At 39.4% G+C, this 25366-nt stretch overlaps 1 protein-coding gene and 1 long non-coding RNA gene across 4 annotated transcripts in view; one reads left to right on the forward strand and one right to left on the reverse strand.

Annotated features, from left to right (window-relative positions):
- The window catches only part of Cul4b (cullin 4B), a 45674-nt gene extending 27417 nt beyond the window's left edge, over positions 1-18257 (reverse strand). The window contains exons 1-3 of one of the 2 annotated variants that reach the window (XM_046420928.1): positions 18153-18257; positions 16872-17411; positions 14683-14798 (exon numbers count right to left, since the gene is read on the reverse strand). In XM_046420928.1, the coding sequence (XP_046276884.1) occupies positions 14683-14798; positions 16872-17411; positions 18153-18180 (684 nt within the window). In that variant the 5' untranslated portion in view covers positions 18181-18257. The remainder of the gene's footprint in view (positions 1-14682; positions 14799-16871; positions 17412-18152) is intronic. The other variant, XM_046420927.1, reaches the window with a different exon arrangement.
- On the forward strand, positions 17608-24449 carry LOC131423270 (uncharacterized). Of its 2 annotated transcripts, XR_009224604.1 has the most exons (3): positions 17608-17669; positions 20438-20567; positions 21635-24449. It is a non-coding gene; the product is annotated as an uncharacterized LOC131423270 (long non-coding RNA). The 2 variants fall into 2 exon arrangements; XR_009224603.1 differs by lacking the exon at positions 17608-17669 and having other exon boundaries at positions 19397-20567.
- The last annotated feature ends 917 nt before the right edge of the window (positions 24450-25366 follow it).

Below are 25366 nucleotides of genomic sequence, written 5' to 3' on the forward strand. Positions count from 1 at the left end.
AATTTCACTTTCCTGTACTTCCTCTTACCCCAATTTCCCCCACCCCCATTAGTGATCTATCCCATGGTACCATAACCCTAAGCCAATTCCAGAAGGACACGACCCCTTGACCCTGGAATGCCCCAAGGTACCATCTACCAAAGCCAATCTCATGCTATTCCCCACCCACGTAGCTCTGATGCAAGCACCCCCCACCCCCGCCTATCCCATAGCACTACTGCTACAACTCCAAAACCCTACCCCACAAAAATTGAACATCCGAATATCTTGAGTGCCTTCCTCCACTCCATAGAGGGATGGCCTTTATTTGTCAGCTTTGACAAATAAACCTTTGTGTGGATCTCTGCCTAGTCTCCATTTTTCTTGTTCCTCGCTTTCCTTTCATTGGTGCTAAAACCCAGGATCAGGTTCCCCGGCGTGTCTGTTCCCCTCTTCGAGGGTCACTGAGCATCCCCAGGCCCCGATCTGAAATCCATCGTGGGATCAGGCCCTCCATTCAGCCAAACACCCTCTCTGCACCCACCACCAGACAAATCAGATAAGATCCCTGTCTCTGGTTGACCTAAATGACCTACGGTGATCCCAGGAAATGACTGTGGATAGTCTGGCATTCCCAGGGTTACCATGTGGTTGGGGGCACCCCCAGGCACAGCTTTCACTTTTCATCCCCACTGTCAATGGCATCTATAGGTGGTCTTTTATTTGGGTTGTGGGTTTTGGGGAAAAAAAAAAAGAGGGTGATTGGGAGTTGTTCCTGGCAAGACTACCTGTAGGCCTTGGGTTAATCTCTACGGGCTTTTGTCCCTACTATGTAGTCAAAACCAGGTGCCCAAGTGCCTCTATGGTGAAGACCCCTGAGTGTAACTGTTCTCTGACTAGGTGATACTAGAGACTGAGGACACCCTACCCTAAACTCACCTCCTACATCTCAATATGGGCAATTCCTCGTCCATTCCCTCCCATAGTCCCCTAGGCTGCCTCCTTGCTAACCTAGGGTCTCTCTTACCCCGGACCTAAAGCCCCAAAAACTTATCTGCTTGTGCAATTAGATCTGGTCTCAATATCCTTTGGATAATGACTTTAAATGGTCGCTTAAGGGCACTCTAGATCCCAATATTATTAGGGATCTTTTCAACTATTATACACCTTCAGGAAAATGGAAACAGATCCCCTATCCTCAGACCTTCTCTTTCCTTCCTTACAAATCATCCTTCTGCTCTTCCTGTTCTCTGGCCTAGGTTCTGCTAGCTCTTAAACCCTCTCTTCTCGACCTCAGGACCCTCCCTGAAACCATAGACTTCAACCCCACTGGCCAACTCCCTCCCTACCATTCTCCACTTTCTGCTCTGACTTTTCTGGGACCTCCCTCACCTACTTTCAGTCCAACCGCTACTTGCTCTTGCATGGCCCCCTATACCCACCCTGCACCTCTGCTTCCCTTTGATTAAGTAGCAAGGTTGGAGGAAGTTGCCAGGGTACACGTTCCTTTCTCCCTTAGTGACTACTCTCAAATCGAAAGGAGGCTGGGATCCTTCACTTCCAATCCTTCAGGGTACTCTTGGTTTTTGGTTTCCTATCAGTCCTATTTTTTACTCAACTTTGGAGTTTTTAAACATCTGTAACATTGCAATGGAGATTCACCTGCAAAAAGCTACAACGCCCTTACTTTTGTATGTGTGCACACTGTGTATTGCGTTATCTGTCCTTATGTGAATGTGTCCATGTCATGTATATGACATCAAGATTGGCAAACTGAAAGTGAATGCTCATAAATTTAAAAAATGGATCCAAATACATTTAATTCACATGATTTAAGAAGGTTCAATCTAAATTGGGTAAAGAGATGAAAGTAAAGATGTCTTTAAAATTAAACTTAACTCACAAGTCTCTCTAGGTGGTCAAAGAATAAAATGTTGATGTCTATAAAATGTCTAATACCCATTGTTTCTAGGACTTTTCTTCAACATGGAAGAAATGACTAATACTGTTCAATACACTTGTCTGCTATCTTGGTAAAAATAAGTGAAGTAGATTTGACATGGGATTACTCATCAATGTGTTTGTTAGATATCTGATTAACTTACAAGGTTAAAATGCTAACTGTTAAGTATACCATCAAGTACCCTTAACTCCTTGCATTCCATTGGGTAACATTATTGATGTTTTTATAAATTGGTAAATGAAAAAAGTGGGGGGGAATTAAAGTTGCTTTGTCATTACTGGAAAAAGATTACTGAAAATTTAAAGTCCCAACAGGTATAATTCTATATACTTGAATATTGTGTTTTCATGAAATGGTAAACAGATGTGATTCTCTATACAAAGATTTATAGAAGATTTCTGTATACAAAGGCCCAAAAGTTTTAATTGCTCCAATTAAGAGTACTGTAAATAACAAAGTATTTCTTTTTATTAAAATGAAATAACTTATCTAAATTCAGAATTTTACAGGGATTGTTTCAGAATGTGAACAGAAAAGAGGGTTAACAGATGGAGAAAAGAAATTAGAAGGTTCTAGGTATGGAAGCCATATTTAATAGAAGGAAAAGAAAGTGTTTCTAGATAAGAAAGTCCTTAAGTGATGAAGTAAATAAGAGGGTTTAAATATGTGATAAAGAAGGTCTATCTAAGTTAGTTATATATGTATATGAAACAATCAGTCAAGGCTATTTAAGGTTTTTTTTCCATAAAGCCAAATGTTAATATACTGATATAAACCAAAGTTTAATCTATGTGTTAAAAGGACAAGGATTTCTTAAAACATTAATTTACCCATAACATTAAGTTTTTTTTTTTTTTTTTTGAGCAAGTAATCTTGAAAGAATTAAGGACTATACAACTGTGGTTAAACAACACTGCTATTTTGGAATACTGTAATGTTTTTACTCTTGTTAATTTTATTTTGTATTTTCCTTATAAACTGTCTAAATGTTGCCTGTTACTGTTTTGAAGAGGTATTACTTCAAGAACACACAACCTGGGTTAATTTAATATAATAAGCTATCACCTAGATAGTATAATTCAGATCCCAATTAATAAAAAGGGCAAATGACTGTCGGGTTGTGGACATTAAAGTTAAAGCCCAGTACTCTCAGTTTAAGACTGGTGAAACTGATTTGCTAGATGTTTAAGACGAAGATTTAAAGATTAAAGTTAAATTAAAAGGGCCAAGAAAACCAATGTTTGGCTCTTGCCCTCCATGAGTCAGTCTGAATCCATAGAACAGGGAACTCCTCTAAAAAGCTTTGTAACTCTGGGCCATATAACCTTCCGATCGGAGAGATTAGTAAGGTCCCTGGAAAACAGAAAGCCAATCGGTGCACTTGCTATGAAGAGGAGGGTCATTGGAGAAGGGAGACATCCCTAATGATTCCAAGGAAAACCACATGGTCAGTAAGACCTGAACCCATCCTAGCGCAAATGGCATTAGCAGAGCTAAAAATCTGCTCAAGTTCTCCAAGAGTGACTTCTAAATGACTCTTTAACAGCAGACAGAAACAAAAGTCAGTTTGACCTGCTTCATCTTAAACACCTAGCAAAAACAGTTAAAATCAAAACACAGCCATTCCTGGGCATTTAAAAAAATAATAGTTTAGTATATAACTTAGGACATACATTTGTGTTAGCCCCCCAAAATAATTAAGACTAGCGACTACAAAAGAGAGATTCTTAGGAAGGAATGTCTAATAACTATCAAGTGAAACTGCCAAGTCAGAAGTTTTTAGTTCAAGGCCTACAAACATTAAAAGTTAACTGTTGTGTTTACATTCCTGATAACTCTGGGATGTTAAAGATTTACATTCCCAAATAAAGGCCTTGTCCACTCTGGCCTTATTATGGTACAAAGCCTCAGCCCTCACACCTCCTAATGAGAGATTATTGGCTTCTCTCATTTAATAGCAGGTCTTCTAGGCCTGAAGAGCTCCTTGGTAAGGCCCTACTAATGTGAGCCCTTGACACAAATGGGGTATTCAATTTGTTTCCCTACTAGCTGCCCTGGGGTTATGGCAGGCCTAGCCACAGGAATAACCACACCCATTATCTATTTTCATCAGCTCTCCAATCAGCTGATAGGGGATATCCAACAAGTACCTGAATCTATATTAACCCTCCAGAATCAACTGGACTCCTTAGCCTCTGAGGTCCTACAAAACCACCATGGACTGGACCTATTAACAGCAGAGAAAGGTGGACTTCGTCTATACCTACAGGAGGAATGCTGTCAATCAATGCTGATATAGTCAAAGACAAGATAAAACAACTCCAGCAGGACCTTAAATATTGGAAACAACAGCTCTCCTCTGTTGGAGGATGGCAGCTAAATAACCCCCTTCTTAGGTGGGCACTTCCTTTCCTGACCCTTCCCCTTATCATAGGCCTTCTGAGAATGCTTGCCCTCTGCGTCATTACATTGTTCCAGACCAGACTCAAAAAATCTCTCACCACACTGTGAACCAGCTTCTGTTACAGAACTACCAACCCTTCACCAAAATTGGTCTATCCAGGGTCAGCATCACCACCACCTCCTGACCCTATTACCTCAATAACATCCCGCACCCCTAACAAGGGTCCAGATGCTGCCCCTTCCCATCAGGAAGAAGCTACAGAAGATTGATCTATGCCCCTGTCCCTTAAGGTCCCCAATAACAAACAAAAAGGGAGGAATATAGGGTATTGATTTAACATTTGAGCAGCCATCTTAAATGTTAACCAGTGTACTTTTTCTAAGAATTCCCCCCACCCCCATTAGTGACCTACCCCATGGTACCATAAACCTAAGCTAATCCCAGAAGGACACTACCCTTGACCCTGGAAAGCCCCATGGTGCCATCTACCTAAGCCAATCCTATGCTATTCCCCACCCACCTAGCTCTGATGCAAGCACCCCCCCCCCAGCTTATCCATAGTGCCACCACTACAACTCCAAACCCCCTACCCGACAAAAGCTGAACATCTGAACATCTTGGGCGCCTCTCTCCACTCTATAGAGAGATGACCTTTATTTGTCAGCTTTGACAAACTTTCATGTGGATCTCTACCTGGTCTCCATCCTTCATTTCTCGCTCGCCTATCTCTTGCTTTCTTACTTTCCCTTCACATGTATCTATAAATTTTTCATTACTTTTTAGGCTGTGGACCAAGCGAATACATTAACTATTAAAAAAAAAGCACATATCTACAACAATTAACAATATGTCCCACATATAAAAGGGACTTCTTATAAAACCAGAAAACATGTTAATTCCAACAGAGTATGCCAGGTGCTATAGTGGAGTTATGCAGAGAGATGGTGCTTCTAACCCAGACTTAAGACAGAAAGTCAGGAAAACTGGCAGAGTCCTAAAGACTCAGAAGGAAATGGATAAAGAGCTAAAGGGAAGAGTGAGAATTAAGCTGGACTTTATGTGCATATAGCTTCATCTGGGTTTAGCTGAAAGGTAGTTTTAGAAGTTTGACGTGGGAAATGGGTATGGCTCAGTAGTAGAACACATGCCTAAGATGCATGAGGCCTTGCACTCCAATCTCAACACTGCAAAAAAGGTTTGATTCAAGAAAGGCAGGTGAATTTTGAAGGTGAATTTCAAAGGGAACACTGCTTCTCTAATTCAGCTTTGGAGGCTACTTAAAATGTAGAGCAAATCTAATAATTTTCCTTCCTCAATAATCATCCATCAAGTAATCTTCATGTACTGTTATGAACAAAGCTCCTAATTGGTACAAGCAAAAAGCTAAGGACAGAATAGTGGTTCATTATCTACTATCATTTATGCTAAAACAGAAAAAAAGGGTACAGATATGGCAGTAGTTTTTATATAGATAAAACATCTCTAGAAAGATGATCAAAAAACTAATAATGTGCTGGGGATGGGGCTCAGTGGTACAGTGTTTACACAGCATGTATGAGGATTTGGGTTCAATTCCCAATATTATGAGGAAAAAAAAGAAGACACTAATAATATTACTAAAGACGGTAACTAGCTAAGGAATTAGTAGATGGGTTGGAAATAAGACTTTTCAATACATGCTCTGTAAAACCTTGGGGCTTTAAACCAAGTAAATACATCATTCAAAAAACTTAAAATAGGGGCTGGGGTTGTGGCTCAGCGGTAGAGCACTTGCCTAGCACGTGCGAGGCCCTGGGTTTGATCCTCAGCACCACATAAAAATAAATTAATTAAATAAAGGTATTGTGTCCAACCACAACTAGGAACAAAAGACTTAAAATATTTGCCTTATCCAAAAAAAAACCCTTTCCATCTTCCCCATCACCACACTTGTTAACATGACATCCAAGACCCCATCTTAACATTTTAGTCTTACGGTTAAAAAGCTTACCACACAACCCTATGATCTAAGCACTCTTTCCTTGCTTTTGAACAAGGTTTGTTTGAAGCAGTCATGTGTGCCAAAAACAGTAGCTTCCAAAACTTTAACTTCAAGCCACATTAAGAAATTTATTTATACTGTCATGTATAACTAAAAAGAACAAATAAAAATTTTAAAAAGAAATCAATCTCGGGGCTGGGATTGTGGCTCAGCGGTAGAGCACTCGCCTAGCATGTGTGAGGCCCAGGGTTCAATCCTCAGCACCACATAAAAAATAAAGATATTGTGGGGCTGGGGTTGTGACTCAGCAGTAGAGCGCTTGCCTAGCACATGCGAGTCCCTGGGTTCGATCCTCAGTACCACATAAAAATAAACAAATAAAGGTATTGTGTCCAACTACAACTAAAAAATAAATTATATATATAAAAAGATATTGTGTCCAACTACAACTAAAATATAAATTTTAAAAAAAGAAATCAATCTATCTACCTGCAGTGCTAGTGATTGAACCCAGGACCGTGCATGGTAGGCAAGTGCTACCACTGAGCCACACAACCCCAGCCCCACATCTCCAGCCCTTTCTAAATTTATTTTGAGACAGGGTCTCCCTAAGTTGTCCAGGCTGTCCTTGAACCTGTGTTCCTCCTACCTGAGCCTCCCCAGTACCACCACACATGGCAAGAAATATATATATTATAATCTCCTGCACATAAATGTATGTACTTGAAACAATATCTACATAATCATTACCATGCATGATACACTAATTATCTTCCATTGTATCTTTTTTCAAAAAAATGCTAAGGGGGGCTGGGGATGTGGCTCAAGCGGTAGCGCGCTCGCCTGGCATGCGTGCTGCCCGGGTTCGATCCTCAGCACCACATACAAAAAAACCAAAGATGTTGTGTTCACCGAAAACTAAAAAATAAATATTAAAATTCTCTCTCTCTCTGTCTCTTAAAAAAAAATGCTAAGGGGCTGGGTGTAGCTCAGTGGTAGAGCACTAGCCTATGCTGCATAAGCCCCTAGGTTCGAATCCCTAGCACTACAACCAAACAAAAACTGTTAATCACAAACTACTACCTTCTTACTTTGCAGGGGGGGGGAGGTTTACTGGGGATTGAACCCAGTGGCATTTTAACATGGAGCCACATTCCCAGTTCTTTATAAGTTTTACTTAGAGATAAGGGTCTTGCTAAATTGCCATAGCTGACCTCGAAACTGCAATACTCCTGTTTCATTCTCCCAAGTCACTGGGATTACATGTGCCCAGCTACACATTAATAATTTCAAGAACCTACTAGAACATAAACACCTTAGGAGCAAGGACTAAGAGATTTCTATATCACCGAGGTGTCTATCCAAATATGCAGACAGTAAGCACCCTGTAATCCTAGCTACGTGGGAGGCTAAGGGAAGAGGATCAAAAAGTTCAAGGTCAACATGGACAAATCAGTCATAAACTGTCCCAAAATAAAAATAAAAGGACTATGTAGGATTTGGCTTAGTGATAGAGTGCTTGCCTAGCATGCAAAAGGCCCTGAGTTTAATCCCCAGTACCAAGGGGGGAAAAAAAGGAATGAGTGTTTACTAAGCACTACTATATCCTATTAGGTGTTGGGATAGAAACAGGAATAAGAAAGTGTTAAATCACAGCCAGGCATGATGGTGCACATCTGTAATACCACCAACTCCTGAGGCTGAGACAAGAGGATTAGAAGTTCAAGGCCAACCTCAACAATTTAGCAAGGCCCTAAGCAACTTAAGTGAAACCCTATCTCAAAAAAATAAAAAGAGCTGGGGATGTGACTCAGTGGTAAAGTGCCCCTGGGTTCAATCCATAGTACCAAAAAAGTGTTAAATTACTAATTTAGAGTTAGGGGGTGGGATGGGGGGTAGGGATTAGCTCAGTCTGTATAGTGTTTGCCTTACATGCACAAGGCCTTGGGTTCTATCCCCAGAACCACCAAAAAAAAAAAAAAAAAAAAGAAAAAAGAAAAGTTTGAGGGGCTGGGGTTGTGGCTTGGTGGTAGAGTACTTGCCTAGCACTTGTGAGGCACTGGATTCAATTCTCAGCAAAAAAAAAAAAAAATATGTATATATATATATATATATATATATACACACACACACACACATACATACATATATAAAGGTGCTGTGTCCATCTACAACTAAAAATATTTTTTAAAAAAGTTTGAGAGGGCTGGGTTGTGGTTCAGTGGTAGAATGCTTGCCTACCATGCATGAGGTACTGGGTTTGATCCTCAGCACCACAAAAATAAAATAAAGATACTGTGTCCACCTAAAACTAGGGAATAAAATATTTTAAAAAAGTTTGAGAGAAGCTCTATTTTATTCCAGATCTTTGAAATGTACTTTTGGAAATGAATTAATTATTTTACATCTCACTAAATAACACTTTGGTAATTCTTAGAGTTGTAGTATAATTATTGCTAAAATAACCTCTTATCTCACAAGCACCTATTTGGATTAAACAGATTCTAGTTTGACAAGTCCTCTAAATAAAACTATCTTTTTATTAAGCTTCCAATCATTAGTGGTAAATAGTCTTAAATCCTTTGAAGACAGTCAGGTATAAAATATAAGCATTCTATCAAGATTTTAATATGTATTCCTCCAAATCCCAACAACTCAGAAGGCTGAGGCAGGAGGATTGCCAAGTCTGAGGCCAGTCTCGGTGATTTAGTGAAGCCCTAAGCAACTGAGGGAGACCCTGTTTCAAAATAAAAATAAACAAAGGGTTGGAAATGTATATCAGTGACAAAGCACCCCTGGGCTCAATCCCCAGTACTAAAAACAAAAAATCTTGTTTGAAAATTAAAAAAAAAAAACTGAGGCTGGGGTTGTGACTCAGTGGTAAAGCAGTCACCTAGCATGTGCAGGACCCAGGTTCGATCCTCAGCACCACATAAAAATAAAGGCAATGTGTTGTGTCCATCTACACCTAAAAAAAATATTTTTTTTAAAAAATAAAGGTATACGAAAAAACCCACCACACACTGCCAAGAAAATATAAATGTGTAGCAAATGAATTGCAAATGTTCACTTAACAGACAACAAGAAAACTACTAAATTCCCACCATGATGCTGAACTTTATAGTCACAGACCTAAACGAAGTGGGTCCCATTTTCCAAAGAGTATTTAAAGAAAGAAAAGCACACCACAACTTTTCAACATCTGACACAACAATATAAATTATCTCTTTTTGCAGAAAAGAAACCAATCATGCAATGAAACCTAAATTGCTTTTCTTTTTTACATCTAGTCAACAGGGTTTAAATAAGACTGAGAATTAGCAAGGACTAAGAATTCAGTCTTGCACATTTTTTGAAACACCAGTGATAGTACTGATTAACAATTTAGTAAAAAGAATACATAATATATAACTAAGCTTAAAACATCAATAGAGTGACAACAGTTTTACTTAGAGAATACTATAGCTAGTGATCAACACTTAAGAATCTCACTATTCTCCTATAATCAATCATTGACTACTTAAATAACCAGATTTACAATAAATAATAACCTATACTCAGATGGACGCACAATCTGTTTCCAGTCTTTTTTTTTTTTTTTTTTTTGAGGGGGGGAATCAGGGATTGAACCCAGTGGCGTGTTAACACTGAGCCACTTTCCAAGCCCTTTTTTTATTTAAAGACAGGCAGGGTTTCACTAAGTTGGTTAGGGCCTTGCTAAGTTGCTGAGGCTTGCTTTGAACTTACGATCCTCCTGCCTCAGCCTCGTGAGTCTCTGCAATTACAGGTGTGCACCAACGTACCTGGCTGCTTCCAGTCTTGTGGTCATCTACTCTATAAATGAATCACTAATAGAAAGGTTATTTTAAGATCCATTTCACAGAAAGCTAATCAAAGTTCCCATTACAAATGACATACAAAATTATTTTTAGCTGAGTGTAGTGGCACATGCATGAAATCCCAGCAACTTAGGAGGCTGAGGCAGGAGGATAGGAAGTTCCAGGATAGCCTTGGCTACTTTGAAAGAACCTGTCTCAAAATAAAAAATAAAAAAAAAAGTTCAGAGAGGCAGCTCAGTGGTAGAGCACCCCTGGGTTTAATTCATAGTACCACAAAACAACAAGGACGAAAAGTGGTGCATACGAATACTGTTCCTAGAGAGTTCCTATTATTTTTCCAATTCCACTAATGGTGTCTGCTGAAGCATATTTATTTGTAATGTAATCTAGTTATCAACCAGCTGTTCTAACCTAGTGTGGATTGAGAATTTCAAAATGTGTCTTTATTACTCTAATAAAATGTAATTTTCAAATAAAGGCTTCTTTTCTTAATGACCCAACCATATATTATAATTGATAACTAATACATATCAGAGTGTCTGTTAAATACTTTTTGCAATATTTTATTTACAACTAAACAACCTGGTTATATGGTTAGGGTCATTACCCTATTTTGCAAATGAGAAAACTAAGACTTAGCAAAGTAACTGGCCCAAAGTTTTATGACCAGTGACAAATCTCTACTCTATGGCAGACAAATCAACTTTCAAGCTAGTTCATTTAAACATAATCCCATCTGTAATTGATCAAAAACAAACAAGAAGCCAGGCACAGTGGTACATGCTTATAATTCCAGCAATTTGGGAGGTAAAACAGGAGGATCACAAGTTTGAGGCCAGCCTCAGCAACTTCAGTGAAGCCCTAAGTGACTTACTGAGACTGCCTCAAAAAAAATTATATATATATATATAAATAAATAAAGGGTTGGGACGTGGCTCAGTGGTAAAGCACCCCTAAAGTTAAACCCCAGTATTTCTCCACAAAAGAAAGCAGCAAACAAACAAAAGAACCAAAACCAAAACATTAACCACTGCCTCACTTGTTCAGGATTTCAAGGTTGCCAAGGAAAGGTAATCTTAAAACTGAGGCATAATTCTCATTTTAGATTACTTAAAAAGACAATGCTTGCAGAGCTGGGGATGTAGCTCAGTGGTAGAGGGCTTGCCTAACATGCTGAAGGCCTGGGTTCCATCCCTAGTATCAGAAAAAAAAAGACAATGTTTGCTTGTAAATGCTCTCTGAGCAGCATGTTCTGTTCTAGAAATTAAAAACTTAAAAAGTAACACATGCAACCCACCTAAGGGAATTCCACATTTCAACTTTAAAGCAAAAATGGTTTTTCATGCAGAAAAAAAGTTATGTGCCAGTTAAGTGTTTACCTCAGGGAAAGAAGGGAGAGTAGGGGTTTGGAGACATTGTTTGGTGTATCTATGTATTTCTATTATTGCTCATTTTTAGGATACTTTTAATTACACTGAGTTAAAATCAAACATCACTATAAAATTACATTACATATGAAGTCACATTGTTACATGTAACATTTCATATAACATTATTAAATAATATTACCTCCTTTTGAACTTGAACATCTCAAAATAATAATTTAATAATCCAAAGCAGCATTTATAAAGTTAAGGTCAAAAACAATAAAAGAGCTACAAACATGCTTTTGAATTTATTATAGCAGAAGCAATAAGGTACTGAAACAGAAAAGTTGTAATAATTGTGACTAGGGTAAAGAACTCAAATGAAGAACAGCAGGTAAAACTTTTAAAGTACAAGAAAGCAAAAACAGTAAAAACAATGTATAAGCTCTTGGAAGAAAAAAAAATTAACAGAATCAATGTATCAAGGAAAGTATTTTTAAGTCAAAAGTTCAAGAAAAATATTCAAGGTAAACAGGGTTAACAATCACAATTAACGTTGTTCTATATGTAAAACATACAAAGTAAAACATTATTGAAATTAATGTTGTACAGCAGCATATCAAAATAAACACCACGTACATACACAAAAGAAAAAAAAAAACTGACCAGCTTTGATGACAGTTTTTCCTAAAGTAAAACAATTTAATTGCTACAAACACTGCACAACAGTAGTATCTGCAGTGTTGTGGTATTATTAATGAAGTAGCATGGAAGTGAAAACGTGGACTAGGAATTCAGCATCTCAGTTTGATACCCCTATTCTTCCAATACACGACTCTGGGGAAGTTATTTAACTTCTCTCAGACTCAAGTCTCCTTGTCAATAAAATAGGGATAATAACTACTACCCTTATCTATTCAGAAAGAGTTTCTGTAATGATTAAATGAGATAACAGAAGATTAATCCACTTTGCAGGTGGTTATACACACTGTATGAAGAAAATACTGGACCACATGATCTCTTAAGGCCTTTTAAATTCTAATTCCATAACTCTATTTTTATTAATGTGCAACTTAGGAACCACATAATGTATACAACAAAAAAAAGCCAAATCAAGTGGACTTTTTTTTGATATGAGGGATTGAACCTAGGGGTGCTTTTTATTTTGAGACAGGGTCTCACTAAGTTGCCGAAGCTGGCTTTGATTTTATGATCCTTCTGTATCAATCTCCTGAGGTTCTGGGATTACAGGTGTGAACCACTGTGCCTGGCCTGTTACCCTTTTGATCTTAGGTTAGGTACTAAAACTCCTGTCAGTTTACCTTTCCTCCTCTGTAAAACAGATAAAAGGATACCTGCCTTATCTATCTCTCAACATTGCTTAGAAGAATTGGATGTTTGTAACTGGGCATGGTGGCACACACCTATAATTCCAGCATCTTGGGAGGCTGAGGCAGGAGGATCATGAGTTCAAAGCCAGTCTCAGCAAAAGTGAGGTGCCAAGCAACTATCTCTAAATAAAATACAAAATAGGGCTGGGGGATGTGGTCAGTGGTCCATTATCCCTGAGTTCAATCCCCATTACAAACAAACAAACAAAAGAATACATCTAGGGGCTGGGATTGTGGCTCAGTGGTAGAGCGCTCGCCTAGCATGGGCAGGACCCGGGTTCGATCCTCAGCACCACATAAAAATAAAGGCATTGTAAATAATACACCTAAAAAATAAATGTTAAAAAAAAAGAATACATCTACTTTGCCAGGCACAGTGGCACGAGGATCAAAAATTCGAGGCCAGCCTCAGCAATTTAGAGCGGGGCCCTAAGCAACTTAGCAAGATTCTGTCTCAAAATGAAAAAAAAAAAAAAAAAAAAAAGAAAAAGCGCTGGGAGGGCAGGGTGCAGTGGCACAGGCCTGTAATCCCAGAGGCTCTGGAGGCTGAGGAAGGAGGATCACAAGTTCAAAGCCATCCTCAGCCACTGAGTGAGGCCATAAGCAACTCAATGAGACCTTATCTCTAAATAAAATTCAAAAAAGGGCCGGGGATGTGGCTCAGTGGTTAAGTGCCCCTGGGTTCAATCCTAGTACCAAAAAGAAAAAACATAGATCCCAAATTAGATAATTAGATCCCAAAACTGTTTTCTGACTCCTAATCCATGGTTCATCCATCAGCATACTACCTCTGCAACTAAAATATGAAAACTATAAATACTGATACACTGAACCAATGTAATTTCTTACAAGATTTATCAAACTCAAGCCAGTGTATTCAGAAGTATTTTTTAATACCAAACTGCTGATGCTGTAATAGAAAATTAGTTTTTGAATTGGCTGTTTATGTCAAAAAAAACAGGGCCAACTCTCTTGGAAGCTAGAAGTCTCAATCAGTAATTGCTCTGGACTTTATATTTAAGTTAAATCTTTCATTTGTTAAACAAAAACAAATGTGAACCTCAGGCTAAGTTGCTGGGCTATAACCTGCTGCACATGTCTAGGTTAAGGTGTGTCTTGTAGACCAGGAGATAGAACAAACATGAAGAGCAACAAAAACAATGGCAAAAAGCTACTTCAGGGACTAGGGTTGTAGCTCGGCAGTAGAGCACTGGCCTAGCATGTTAGAGGCCCTGGGTTGGATCCTCAGCACCACATATAAATAAATAAATAAATAAATAAATAAACAAACAAACAAATAAATAGATAGATAAATAAAGGTGTTGTGTCCAACCACACCTAAAAAATACATTAAAAAAGCTACTTCATATTAATATGTGAGGTAGAATAAAGAATGTGAATAATATCTTGAGGACTTTCCTATATGTGGATGACACGACTAAGCAAGAATTGTCACAATACAATGACATGTCACCAGAAATTATTTTGGGATCTATGCTACAGGATTCCATAATAGGTGAAACCTCAAATATACCACGATATACCTAAATGAATCCCTATTAGAAGGGTCTAAGTACATACCCATAGTTTATGTGAGAATATGTGGTCTGATTATAAGAGTATACTAATTAATAAATTATAATCAAAAGTGAACCAAAAGTCTACTCAAGAACCCATTTGAGAAATTACGTGTAAAATCCACACACATCCCATTACAATTTATTTTCATTACATCTGGTTATCTGCACTAATACATACCTGGTAGAGTTCTTCTAAATTGTATTTAATTGAAGTACTATTCTGAATAGCTTCCACTGCTTCTTTCAGTTTCTGCCATGTTTCATCTGTGTAGTTTTCTGGTAATTTAGGTTTATCTAGATGATATGTAAAAGATTGGTATTAGAATAATATGTAGGATATAGTAACCAAAGATCTATAACACAACATTACAATTTTTAGGATGGTATGATTTTCATAACTATTATAGCTAAATATTAAAGTAACCACTGTATTTAAGCTCAGTATTAATAAAATTTAAAATGCCAGAATACTGTTTAAGGCATTTTGACTCACCTATTAAAACTGAAGGTGAGGGTTTTTTTTCTCCTATTGATTGTATTGCTTCAAAAAAATAAAAATTCAAGAATGACAGATAAAAAAATAACAATCCTGATCATCTTGTGTAAAACCTGTATCAACATGAATGAGTCTTGTACATGAGATTTAAAATTCTGAGTATCTACTAAGTGCAAGGTATTTTATAAACTTCTTAATCTTTTCAACAATTCCCTGGAGTAAATATTATCATCCCTATTTTACAACTGAGGAAAAGGAAACTGAAGTGGGAACTCATTTGGTGAGCTTGCCCAAGGTCATCATACCTAGTAAAATGGCAAAGCTGGGATTCTAATCCAGGTCTGTGTGACCCCCAAATTTATGCAACATCTACATAAATGGAAAGAAATATCTTTAACCAGTGTTTGAAGTACCTTTATGATCAGAATGAATTTTAAAATATTAAAACAAATGACTCCAAAATCTATGCAGCATTTTCAGAATGTAAAGAAACCTCTTAATGTAAGCTTTAAACTTCACTGGCCAGCAAAAAAAAAAAAAAAAAAAAATTTAATTAAAGCATCCAAATGCCTTAATAATGTGTTTTTACTTTAGAGAGAGAAAAATGAACAAAATCTCTGGAATTAATTTGCAAATGAAATTAGGATAACAGCTCATTTCCTAAAAATTATTGGTTATTGATGCATTTTTAAGTGAAATAATGAACATATTAATAATTACAATTCATATCCAGTTTAGAAAACTATACTATTAAATCACAAAGAATAAAACACTTGAGAGCCTAGAGATGGGAAGGAGATGATATAAAAAAGGGTTAAAAATAGACAACATCCTAATCTTCTGCTTGAGACAAAATAGAGCATATTCCTGATTTCTATACCAATGCTGAAAACACAAGCACAGAGAATCTAATTTTCTCAATGCTAATATTTAGCCACAAGACATTTGTCTGGTAAATATTACTTAAGTTTATTCATTTACTTCTCCATTTAACAAGTATTTTAACATCTATTACCTGCCAGTTAGGGGTGGTAAAAAAGTAAGTCAGAAAAAATAGAAACACATTCAACAGATAAAAATTAATTCAGCTCAAAAACATTTTAAATGTTGATTTTATACTTGCATCAATGCATTCATTATACGAAACCACGTATCTCAAACACAATACAAGCAAATTTTCCTAAAATCTGTAGGTCAATACTTTAAAACCTACTTAAGTGAGGAAAAAATGTAGTAATTGTTCCTATCTTTAGACTAGTGGTACACAGAGTTACTACTTCTGTGTATACACAATATTTTTTCACTTCCAAACCCTACCTTTGGAAAGAAATTCAGAGACCCTAAATATTTTTCTCCAAATATTTTTTCCACAATGAATTTCTTGAATATAGTACAACATTATACACCTATTATAAATCTTATATGAGCATGGAAAGATCACCATTGCTACCTGCATTTATTTCTAGGGATAGAATGTGGCCTACTGAAGCAGAAAAATAAAAATCTCAGCAGTGCCAAGGCTCACTATGCACCTGAACTAAATAAACCTCTTTAGAATACAATTTCTCACCTGTAAAATCCGGATCAAACATACTGTAGATTGTCAATGTTATAAGGAATAACAGATTAGATACAATAGGTTCAGAAAGACCTCGAAACACTGCAAACACCCGGTGGATGCTTCAGCACAAGGATACTAACCACCCCCGGAAAATGAACCCTCCACCAAAAAAAGGACCTCCCCTCCATCTCATTGATTATGCATAAAACATTAGGCCACCTCTATACTGTTTAATATATTAACATAAATAGAGCACGTGACCGCTCAAGTGTCAAATCCTTAGGTGATTATGGATTTTGGCCTTGGTTACCTTTAAAGTTCTTGATCACTAACTTCTTAGCAGAGCCAGGCTTGCTGTTAGCAAAGCTAGAGACGGTGGTAGATGATTTGGCTAGGCCGTTTGCATGATGCACCGAAGCCACAGAAGAGATTAATATACTCTTATTTTTAAGTTGCTGCTGCTGCTGAGATGTTGCAGCAGTTGGTGAAGATGAGGAGGAGGAAGAGGAGGATTCCTCAGCCATCTTCGCATCAAACCCTACAAACTCCAGGGTGTCTTCAAAACGCAGCTTCTTCTGTATCGGTACGTGGCTGGAAGCAGCCACTGAAACCCCCAAGCAGTAGGACGAGGTTGAAGGGGATGCCGAATCCCTGGGTTGTAAAGGAGGAGTGGAGGAGGAGGAAGACGTGGAATCAAAGTCTTCTCTCTCGTTACTACTGTTACTGCTGCTGCTGCTGTTTAACTTTCTCTTCTTGGCAGAGGTGGGCGGAGTGGTGCTGGTATTACCATCAGTGGCAGATCTGACCTCCTGAGCAGCAGCAGCAGCTGAGGGATTGGGGGAAGAAAAACCTGTTGGAAACATGAAAATAGCGGGGTCAACAGGCAGAGGAGCATCAAAACCCTACGTTTATATGCCTGCGTGCGTGTAGGAGAGAAGGTGGCAATGCTAGAGGGGGAAGGGAAGAAAGAAGAGAGGAGAAACACAGAGGACAAGAAGGAAAGTGAAGGGGGGGGCAAACCGGGGGAATGGGAGGGTTTGGGAAGGCGGATAGGCTGACACCAGAAGTGAGGAGAACGAGGGGGGAGAGCGAATGAGGAGGCAGACAGGTAAACGGCCGTGCCGTCCCCCCTCCCCTGCTTTTCAATCTCTCCCCCCCCCCCTTTTCTGCAGGAGCGACTCAAGAGAGTCTGTGAGGCTGCAGCTCCTCCTCCTTTTCTCCCCCTCTCTGGGAGGGGAGATGCTGTGGTTGGGGGGAGGGGAGGGGGAGCGAACCAGAGCTTGTTATTGTCAATAGCACAAGAGGCTAAAGATGGCGCCACTTCCGGTCACGAGGCACCAAAGGAGGGGCGGCGTCTCTCCCCAGGAGTGGGGGGTGGAGAGAAACACTGCAGCCACCCGGGGGTTGGGGAAGCTGGCTAGTGGTGGGGCGGCGGGAAAGGGGCAACCAAAGCACCTCAAATGCTCTTGTTAGTTCGTTCCGGCTCCTGTTCCCTCTCCCCTTCCCTGCCATCTTCCTCCCCAAACCCACCCATAACTCCCACCCCTTCCTTAACGGTCCCGCGGGGAGCTTCGCGCCGCAGCGCCCTTACCGGAAGTGACTGGGCAGACACTTTTCATAGCGCCCAGATCCCGAAGCCCCCAGGTCCGCAGGACTCCAGGGGGGGGGGATGGGGGAGGGAACAAGGGGGGGAAGAGAAATGGAAAGGGAGGAGGGGGCGGGCCTTTGAGACACCTTCAGAGCTCCTGATTGGATATTTCTGACCGTGAGGTGGGCGGGAGCAAGGGGTGGGGGTGGCGGGAGAAGGAGCGGGAAGGAGCCTGGAGAGGAGGGGAGGTGGTGACGGCGAGGGGCGGGGTAAGCTAGCTGGGAAAAAAGAGAAGAGAGGGAGGAGGTAGGGAGTAAAAAGTAAGGAAGAATGGAAACTTTGAAAGAGATAAAGGAATAGGAGGGGTTGCAAGGTGACGGGAGTAACCCGAAATAGAAGAAAACATAATCATGCTATTATGCCTGCTGCTGCAGAACGTCACGATTTTAAGATAGGAAAGAAAACCTTAGGAAGCAAAGGAGTTTTTAATTCCATGTAGCAACAAATTGTTTCTCTTTTGTGTCAAGGACACCAAAGACCCAATGCTGAATAGAGCCTGAATTTTTTTGTTCTTTTCTCGGTGATAAAGGCATAAATCCTTTTACCTTCCTACCAGAACATTTTTTAACATGGCCGACCAGAGTCAAAGGTGCAATCTAAGGCCAAGAAACAGCCCCCACCCAGCCCAAATCCAAGGAACACTCCCTACTCCCAACCCATTAGTCATTAACTCAGCAATTTGTAGACCTAAGCTAAGACCCGCTTCTTTTACCAAATCTCAGTTTATACGCTATATGGAAGAAGACATTTTTAGGAGAACAATATTGGCAAAAGTCAATGTTTTAGTCCAGAGTGGTGGTGCACCCCTGTAATCTCAGCAACTGAGAGGCTGGGGCAGGAGGATTGTAAATTCCAGCCTCAGCAAAATTCTCCAAGCTCTCAACCGTAAGCACCTAGCAAGACCATCTCAAAACAAAACAAAACAAAACACCACAGCTCAAGGTGTTCCATGAGCCAAAGTTGTACATTTGATGATCTTTGCTGGTACCAGGGATTGAACCCAGTAGCGCTTAACCCTTGAACCACTGCCTCAGCCCTTATTGAGACAGGATCTAGCTAAATTGCTTAGGGCCTTGCTAAATTGCTGAAGCTGATTTTTAACTTGCCATCCTCCTACCTGGGCCGGGGATTACAATCCGCAGCGGGGCGGGGCGGGGGGGGGGGGGTTCCTTATCAATAATCAAATGGACAGCTGGGCTCAATGGCACATGCCTGTGTGATCCCAGTGACTCAAGAGGCAGAGGCAGGAGGCTTGCAAATTCCAGGCCAGCCTCAGCAAGAGAAATCATGTCTCAAAATAAAAAACAGATAGGACTAGGGAAGTGGCTCAGTGATTAAGAGCCCCTGGGTTCAATCCCTGGTACCCTCCCCCAAAAAAAGTTTGAAACATAGTTAAATTAGCAACAATAAACCTTGTAAATTCCCTCTTGGAAGTTTCTACTTAATCCTAGGGCATCCTCAGAGGGAGAGAACATAATGTCAAAAGTAAATTTTGCTAACCTGTTGATCATTCTAGATGCAGAAACATTGAATAAGCACATATCCAAAGGCTTTATATGCCAGATGCTATGCCAGGACCCTGCCTCTGAGAGGCCAGTGGGGGAAGATAGTCTCCAAACTAGTTTCCACAACATTGTACAAAAGTACAATGTGCTGTGGGAAACAAGAAGTTTGGAGGAAATCTGGAATAGTCAGGGTTTCATCCAGCTGATGTTTATGCTGAGTCTCAAAATGGGAACTGTCCCCAAAAAAAGGACAACAAGGGGAGAGGATGCACTGTGGACAATGAAAACGTGGGCAGAGCAATGAATTGTGAAAGGGCTTGGCCTGTTTATGGGTACATGGAAAGAGCAGGGAGGCTAAAAATCAGGATGTCTCTTTGGAAGTGAGGAAGATGAGAGGTTGCAAGGTACCTGGCCCACTAAGCCAAGAACTTTGGAGTCTACCTGGTAGGCAGAGGTAGACAACAGGGAGACAAGCAAGTGGGGCTTTTGTAAGGGAAGTGATAGGCTTGTGGTAGACCAAAAGCAGCTTACATGGTATAACATGTGACAGGGAAATCCGAATACTGCAAATAAATCACCTTTCCAACTTTGTTTAAACAGACTCACCTTTTTTATTTATTATTATTATTTTTGTCTTGAAAAGTCCTGGTTAAAAGGCAAATCTTCCTGGAAAGTTACTACCTTGGGGATTACCAGCCCTTACCTTTGTGTTGTTTGTGACAGCCTGCTGAGAGAAAGGCTCTGATGGAACTTAGGCCCAGGAAGAAGAAAGAGAGAAAGGCCAGAAAGAGGACATATGGAAGCACTTTTGTTTTGAATATACCATGTTGTTCTTGCTGCCCAAAATGAGATGGTAAGCTCTTAAGGCCAGGAAAGATGACCTAAAACATTAAGCCTCCCTTTGCTGTGTCTTACATTTCACACAATGCTGAACTGGGAAGGGGTATATATTCCCCAAAGATAAACTTAAAATAACCCTTTTTACTCTAAACTTTTTAAATTTGGATTCATCAGGACTTAGTGCTACGGAAAGGCATATGTGTCCAAAAAATGTGCATAAGCCCAAGGTACTTTGGAAGGATATTCTAACAGGACAATGGAAAGGTCCTGACCCAGTAATTGTCTGGAGTCCGGGGTCTGTTTGTGTGTTTCCACAGGGAGAACAGCAGCTGATTTGGATTCCAGAGAGATTAACCAAGGTCCTGACCCAGTGATTGTCTGGAGTCCGGGGTCTGTTTATGTGTTTCCACAGGGAGAACAGCAGCCGATTTGGATTCCAGAAAGATTAACTAAAGCGATTTCTACAGACCAAAAAGAAGATGATTTGGCTCAAATCCATAACAACTGATATCCAAAATTCCAGTTTGGCTATTCTTACATCTGCAACAGAACCAGGATGCTTTTTTCAATATCTATTTTATTATTGCCCTTTGCCATATCATGAAGTTCTATTTTGTTTTTTGAGCTCATACAGACCTAGGTTAATGTTTTGCTGATCAGTTCTATTTTTTGACTATAGAGTTTTTAAACATTGCAATGGAGATTTCACCTGTAAAAAGTTATAAGGCCTTTACTATAATGTTATGTGTTGTATGTATTATATTATGTGTGCACACTTGTGTTTTGTGTTATATGTTTGAATGTATGTATGTCCATATATCATATATGATGAGCGCTCATGATAAAATGGATCCAAATATTTTTTTTTTCACGTGATTTATATGGTTTAATTTAAATTGGGTAAACAACTGTTGAGGATTGTTTTAATATGTAAACAAAAAAGAAGGTTAACAGATCTGTTTGTTTACTTTCACCTTTCCTTTTCATTATATTTAATAATTCTCTTAAAGATAATGTAAATTGTTAAGAAAATTGTTTTCTTTTAGTGCCTTCTGTAATGTTACATAATTTTTTCTTTAGCCATTATTGCCAGAATTCCTATCTTCATCCCAGTGCTGGTGAAGTCAAAGATAAAACCAATCTACAGCTTCTACAATAGCCATCACTGAACTGCTTGCAGAACTTGCCTGGACACATTGTGAGCTCACCTGTATGCATTGTGAACTATCTGTTGGTGCAGCGACTTGTGGTAGTGTTGGGGTATTTTTGCTGATGATGTCACCAGTGGTACAATTTTTCAAAGGAGCCCTCAATTGGCTTAATGTCATGGCATTTTGCATCCTCCTCTACTAGTGATGGTCTAAAATTTGGGGGCCAACAGAGGTGAGGCAAAGAACCTCACCCCCCCACTGGTGCAAAGGCCTATCCACAAGTATAGCTGTATGCTGGACCGGTAGTCAGTGACGGGTATGATCCAATTGCAGTGGTACCAACCTAAGACAGGAGGCTGACGCCTAGAAGTCAGTTCATCCGATGATGGGTAAGGACCATATGTTGAATTGGACTGCCTAACAGACACGGTCCCTAAGCCACATGCTTGTTGTTTAAACAGAGAGGGGGAGATGTTGAGAGCCACAGCCGAAGGGGCCCCAGCAAACTTCCAGCTGCCAGCAAACTTCCAGCTGCCGGCTGATGATTGGCTCACAGCGGCCCCAGCAACATCTAGCTGATTGGCTCCTCAGCCCCAGCAACATCTAGCTGATTGGCTCCTCTGCGGTGATGCTCATTGGACTGTTTCCCTGCCCTTTCAGACCACGGAGCTGCTCATTGGGGGACTTTTTTGGCTCCGCCCACGTGACCCAGCCAATCGGCCTCAAGAGCAGGAGGATTGTGGGAGGTGGAGAGAAGCTTGTGTGGGAGAGAGAGGCTTGTGGAAAGCCGGTGGTGGCAGTTGAGGCTCTGAGGGTTTTTCCTGAGAGGCTGTTTTGTTTGGCGTGTGTGGTTCTAAAAATAAAGTTAGTTTCTTTTGACAAGTGGCTCCTGATTGTGCCCAGCCAGACTGCGGCACTGAACAACCATGTAAACGCAGAGTAAAAACTTACTAAATATTTTATTGAATGAGAAAGAAATAATGCTGTGTCTCTACAAAGGAGGATTAACTGTCTAATTTTCAGGACCTACTGCACAAGGTTGTTCTAATTCATGTAGTTATATTCCTTAGAAGGGAATATGGAAGTGCTATTTTTAAATTTATGAGTATTGGTGCAATTGAAAGGGAATGGACAAAGATGAGAGAAAGTTGTGTTTGCCATACAAAGATAAGCTTTTATACGGACCTAAAGGATAGCTGAGTCTTGTTAATATTCAACACATTCTAGTAATAATAGCTCCCAAACTCAAATGATTATCAAAGCCCTTTCAGTCTTCTGAGTTACATCTTCATTTGAAAAGCCTGGATCCTTTCAGCTCTTGAGCTATAGCTCACTTTGAACAACCCAGTAGTGTAAACTACTATTAAGTTCTCCATGAAATATCCTTAGGAGAATTTTGTGGAAAGAATAACTGTTTCTCTTTTTCTCAAATGATTAATAATTATATTCCTTTTGACATTTTACAAGCTCACTTTATTTCATTCCAGATCAACTCTCACATATTTAGCATATCTTAATATGGTTATGTAATTTTAATGATTTTTATTTAACATTCACATTTTGTGGCACAAAACAACTTAGATACATGATGTGTGAGGACCAGAACTTACTTTTTTCTTATATCTTCAAACCAATTTAAAAAGATGATAACTTCCCATGTTATTTTGTGAAAACACCTTTTACATCAAGAATAACTGCTTGGGGCCAGCAAACACATAAGCATATATGCAATATACCCAAACATTTGCCAAATAGACTTAAATGCATTCTCAACACTCAAATTCAAATATATTTTTCAAGGTTTAACTCAATGAACCCACAAATAATCAAGATGTATAATATAGAACACCATACAATTATAGTCATTATCAGAGTAAAGCAGATTGGACACTTAATACATATTCCATATATAGAATCTTTTCATCTTGTGATTTCAACTCATACCTCAAAAACATTAATTAAACTTTACAATGTGGCCAGATGAGGCATAGTTATTATTGGCTCTCTTTTAACCAACCTATTTATAAAGGTAAATATCTGCATAAAGAAAGAATGCAAATGAGGACTGGTTTTCCTAATGTCCATTTCTATAAGCACCTCCCTAAAAAAGGCAGAGTACAAAATGTTTTCCTCTTTTGATCACAGGGATTCCCCCAGGGTGTTAGGTTTTAGTTCTTCTCCAAACTTCTCATGGCAGATTTTCAGACAGACAGACAGACATTCCTGGAAGGCTTGTTATCCAGTGAGTGGGATTTTCCTTAAAAATGGGAGAGACAGCCAGGCTCTGTGGCACATGCTGTAATCCCAGCAAATCTGAGGCTGAGGCAGAGGGATAGCAAGTTCAAGGCCAGCCTCAGCAACTTAGCAAGACCCTGTCTCAAAATTTTAAAATATTTTTTTATAGGCCTGGGTGTGTAAGTAGCTTAATGTAAAATGCCCCTGGGTTGATTGGGCTCAATCCCCAGTTACTTAATGTGTCAAGATAAAAAGAACTGCTGGGTAAAAGGTAGTTGGTGTTTTGCTATCATTTTTTCTGAAGGACCATCTTTAAAGCCTGGAAATACAGACAGTAACCAAGCTGTATTGAGATAGTATATCAAAATAAGGGTTTGTTATGTGCTACCAACAGCAGTGGACTGTTATGAGATGGCTGAGGAAGTCAAACATCATTTTCCTATCCTGAGGTTGTTTTATAAAAAGGAACAAATACTGAACCTATGGTACTAAATAAAATGTGAACATAACACAGAACTCATATTTAATAAAATATTTTATTGTCTATGGAAAACTACTGCATCAACTGAAGACTCACTTGGTACATCAACCATTTGAGTACTTAGACCCTTAGCTCAGAGATTTTAACTGTTATACCTCTGAACCATCTAGAAAGCAGATTTAAAAACTAAAAATTAGGGAAAGGCCATTTTCCCCAGGGGTCTGGGAGTGGGGAACCAGACCAGCCACAGATTACTTCTCACTTTGGTGCTACCAAACACTTATTATGGAGTTGCAGGGCCTATTTTAACCTTTTGTACATTTTATCAAGGACTTTCAGTCCCCCTCCCCGAAACCTGCTTTAATGTTTGATCTTCTAATGGCATTAAGGTCTTTCTTTTTCTCAAAAGCAAGGCCAATTTAGGTTTAAATCAGTAGTTCCCAACTCTGACTACACAATAGAATCACCTGGGGAGTATTAAAAAAACCATGAATGCCCAGGTCCAAACCTATCCAATTCAACCAGAATCTCTTGTATGTAGGGCCTCAATTATCAGTATTAAGAATGTCAGGTGATTCCATGTGCCTCCAAGGTTGAAAGAACAAAGCTGCAGGTGAAATAAGCAAAACCTGGTGGGGCTGATAAACCCTTTCACACCTAAAACTTCATAATTTAATGCCTAAAATTTCACAATTACTTATTCACCCCTTTGGTAAAACAATGTTTCCCTCTCTAGGAATCTTTCTCAAATTTAAATTAGCCAAGGGACCTAGTTCTTCCCTTTAAGGTGAATGCCTCTTGGCTAATAAAGTTCTAAATATTTGGACAGCCTTCACGCCTATAATCCCAGCTACTCAGAAGGCTGACAAAGGAGGGTTGGAATTTCAAGGTCATCTTTGGCAATTTTGTGAGACCCCCTTAGAAAAACAGTCCTAAGTGCCTGAA

The sequence above is a fragment of the Marmota monax genome, unplaced genomic scaffold (assembly GCF_021218885.2).
Source record: "Marmota monax isolate L192 unplaced genomic scaffold, Marmota_monax_Labrador192_F-V1.1 WCK01_AAM20220418_F8-fsc00155, whole genome shotgun sequence".
NCBI classification, from domain to species: Eukaryota; Metazoa; Chordata; class Mammalia; order Rodentia; family Sciuridae; genus Marmota; species Marmota monax.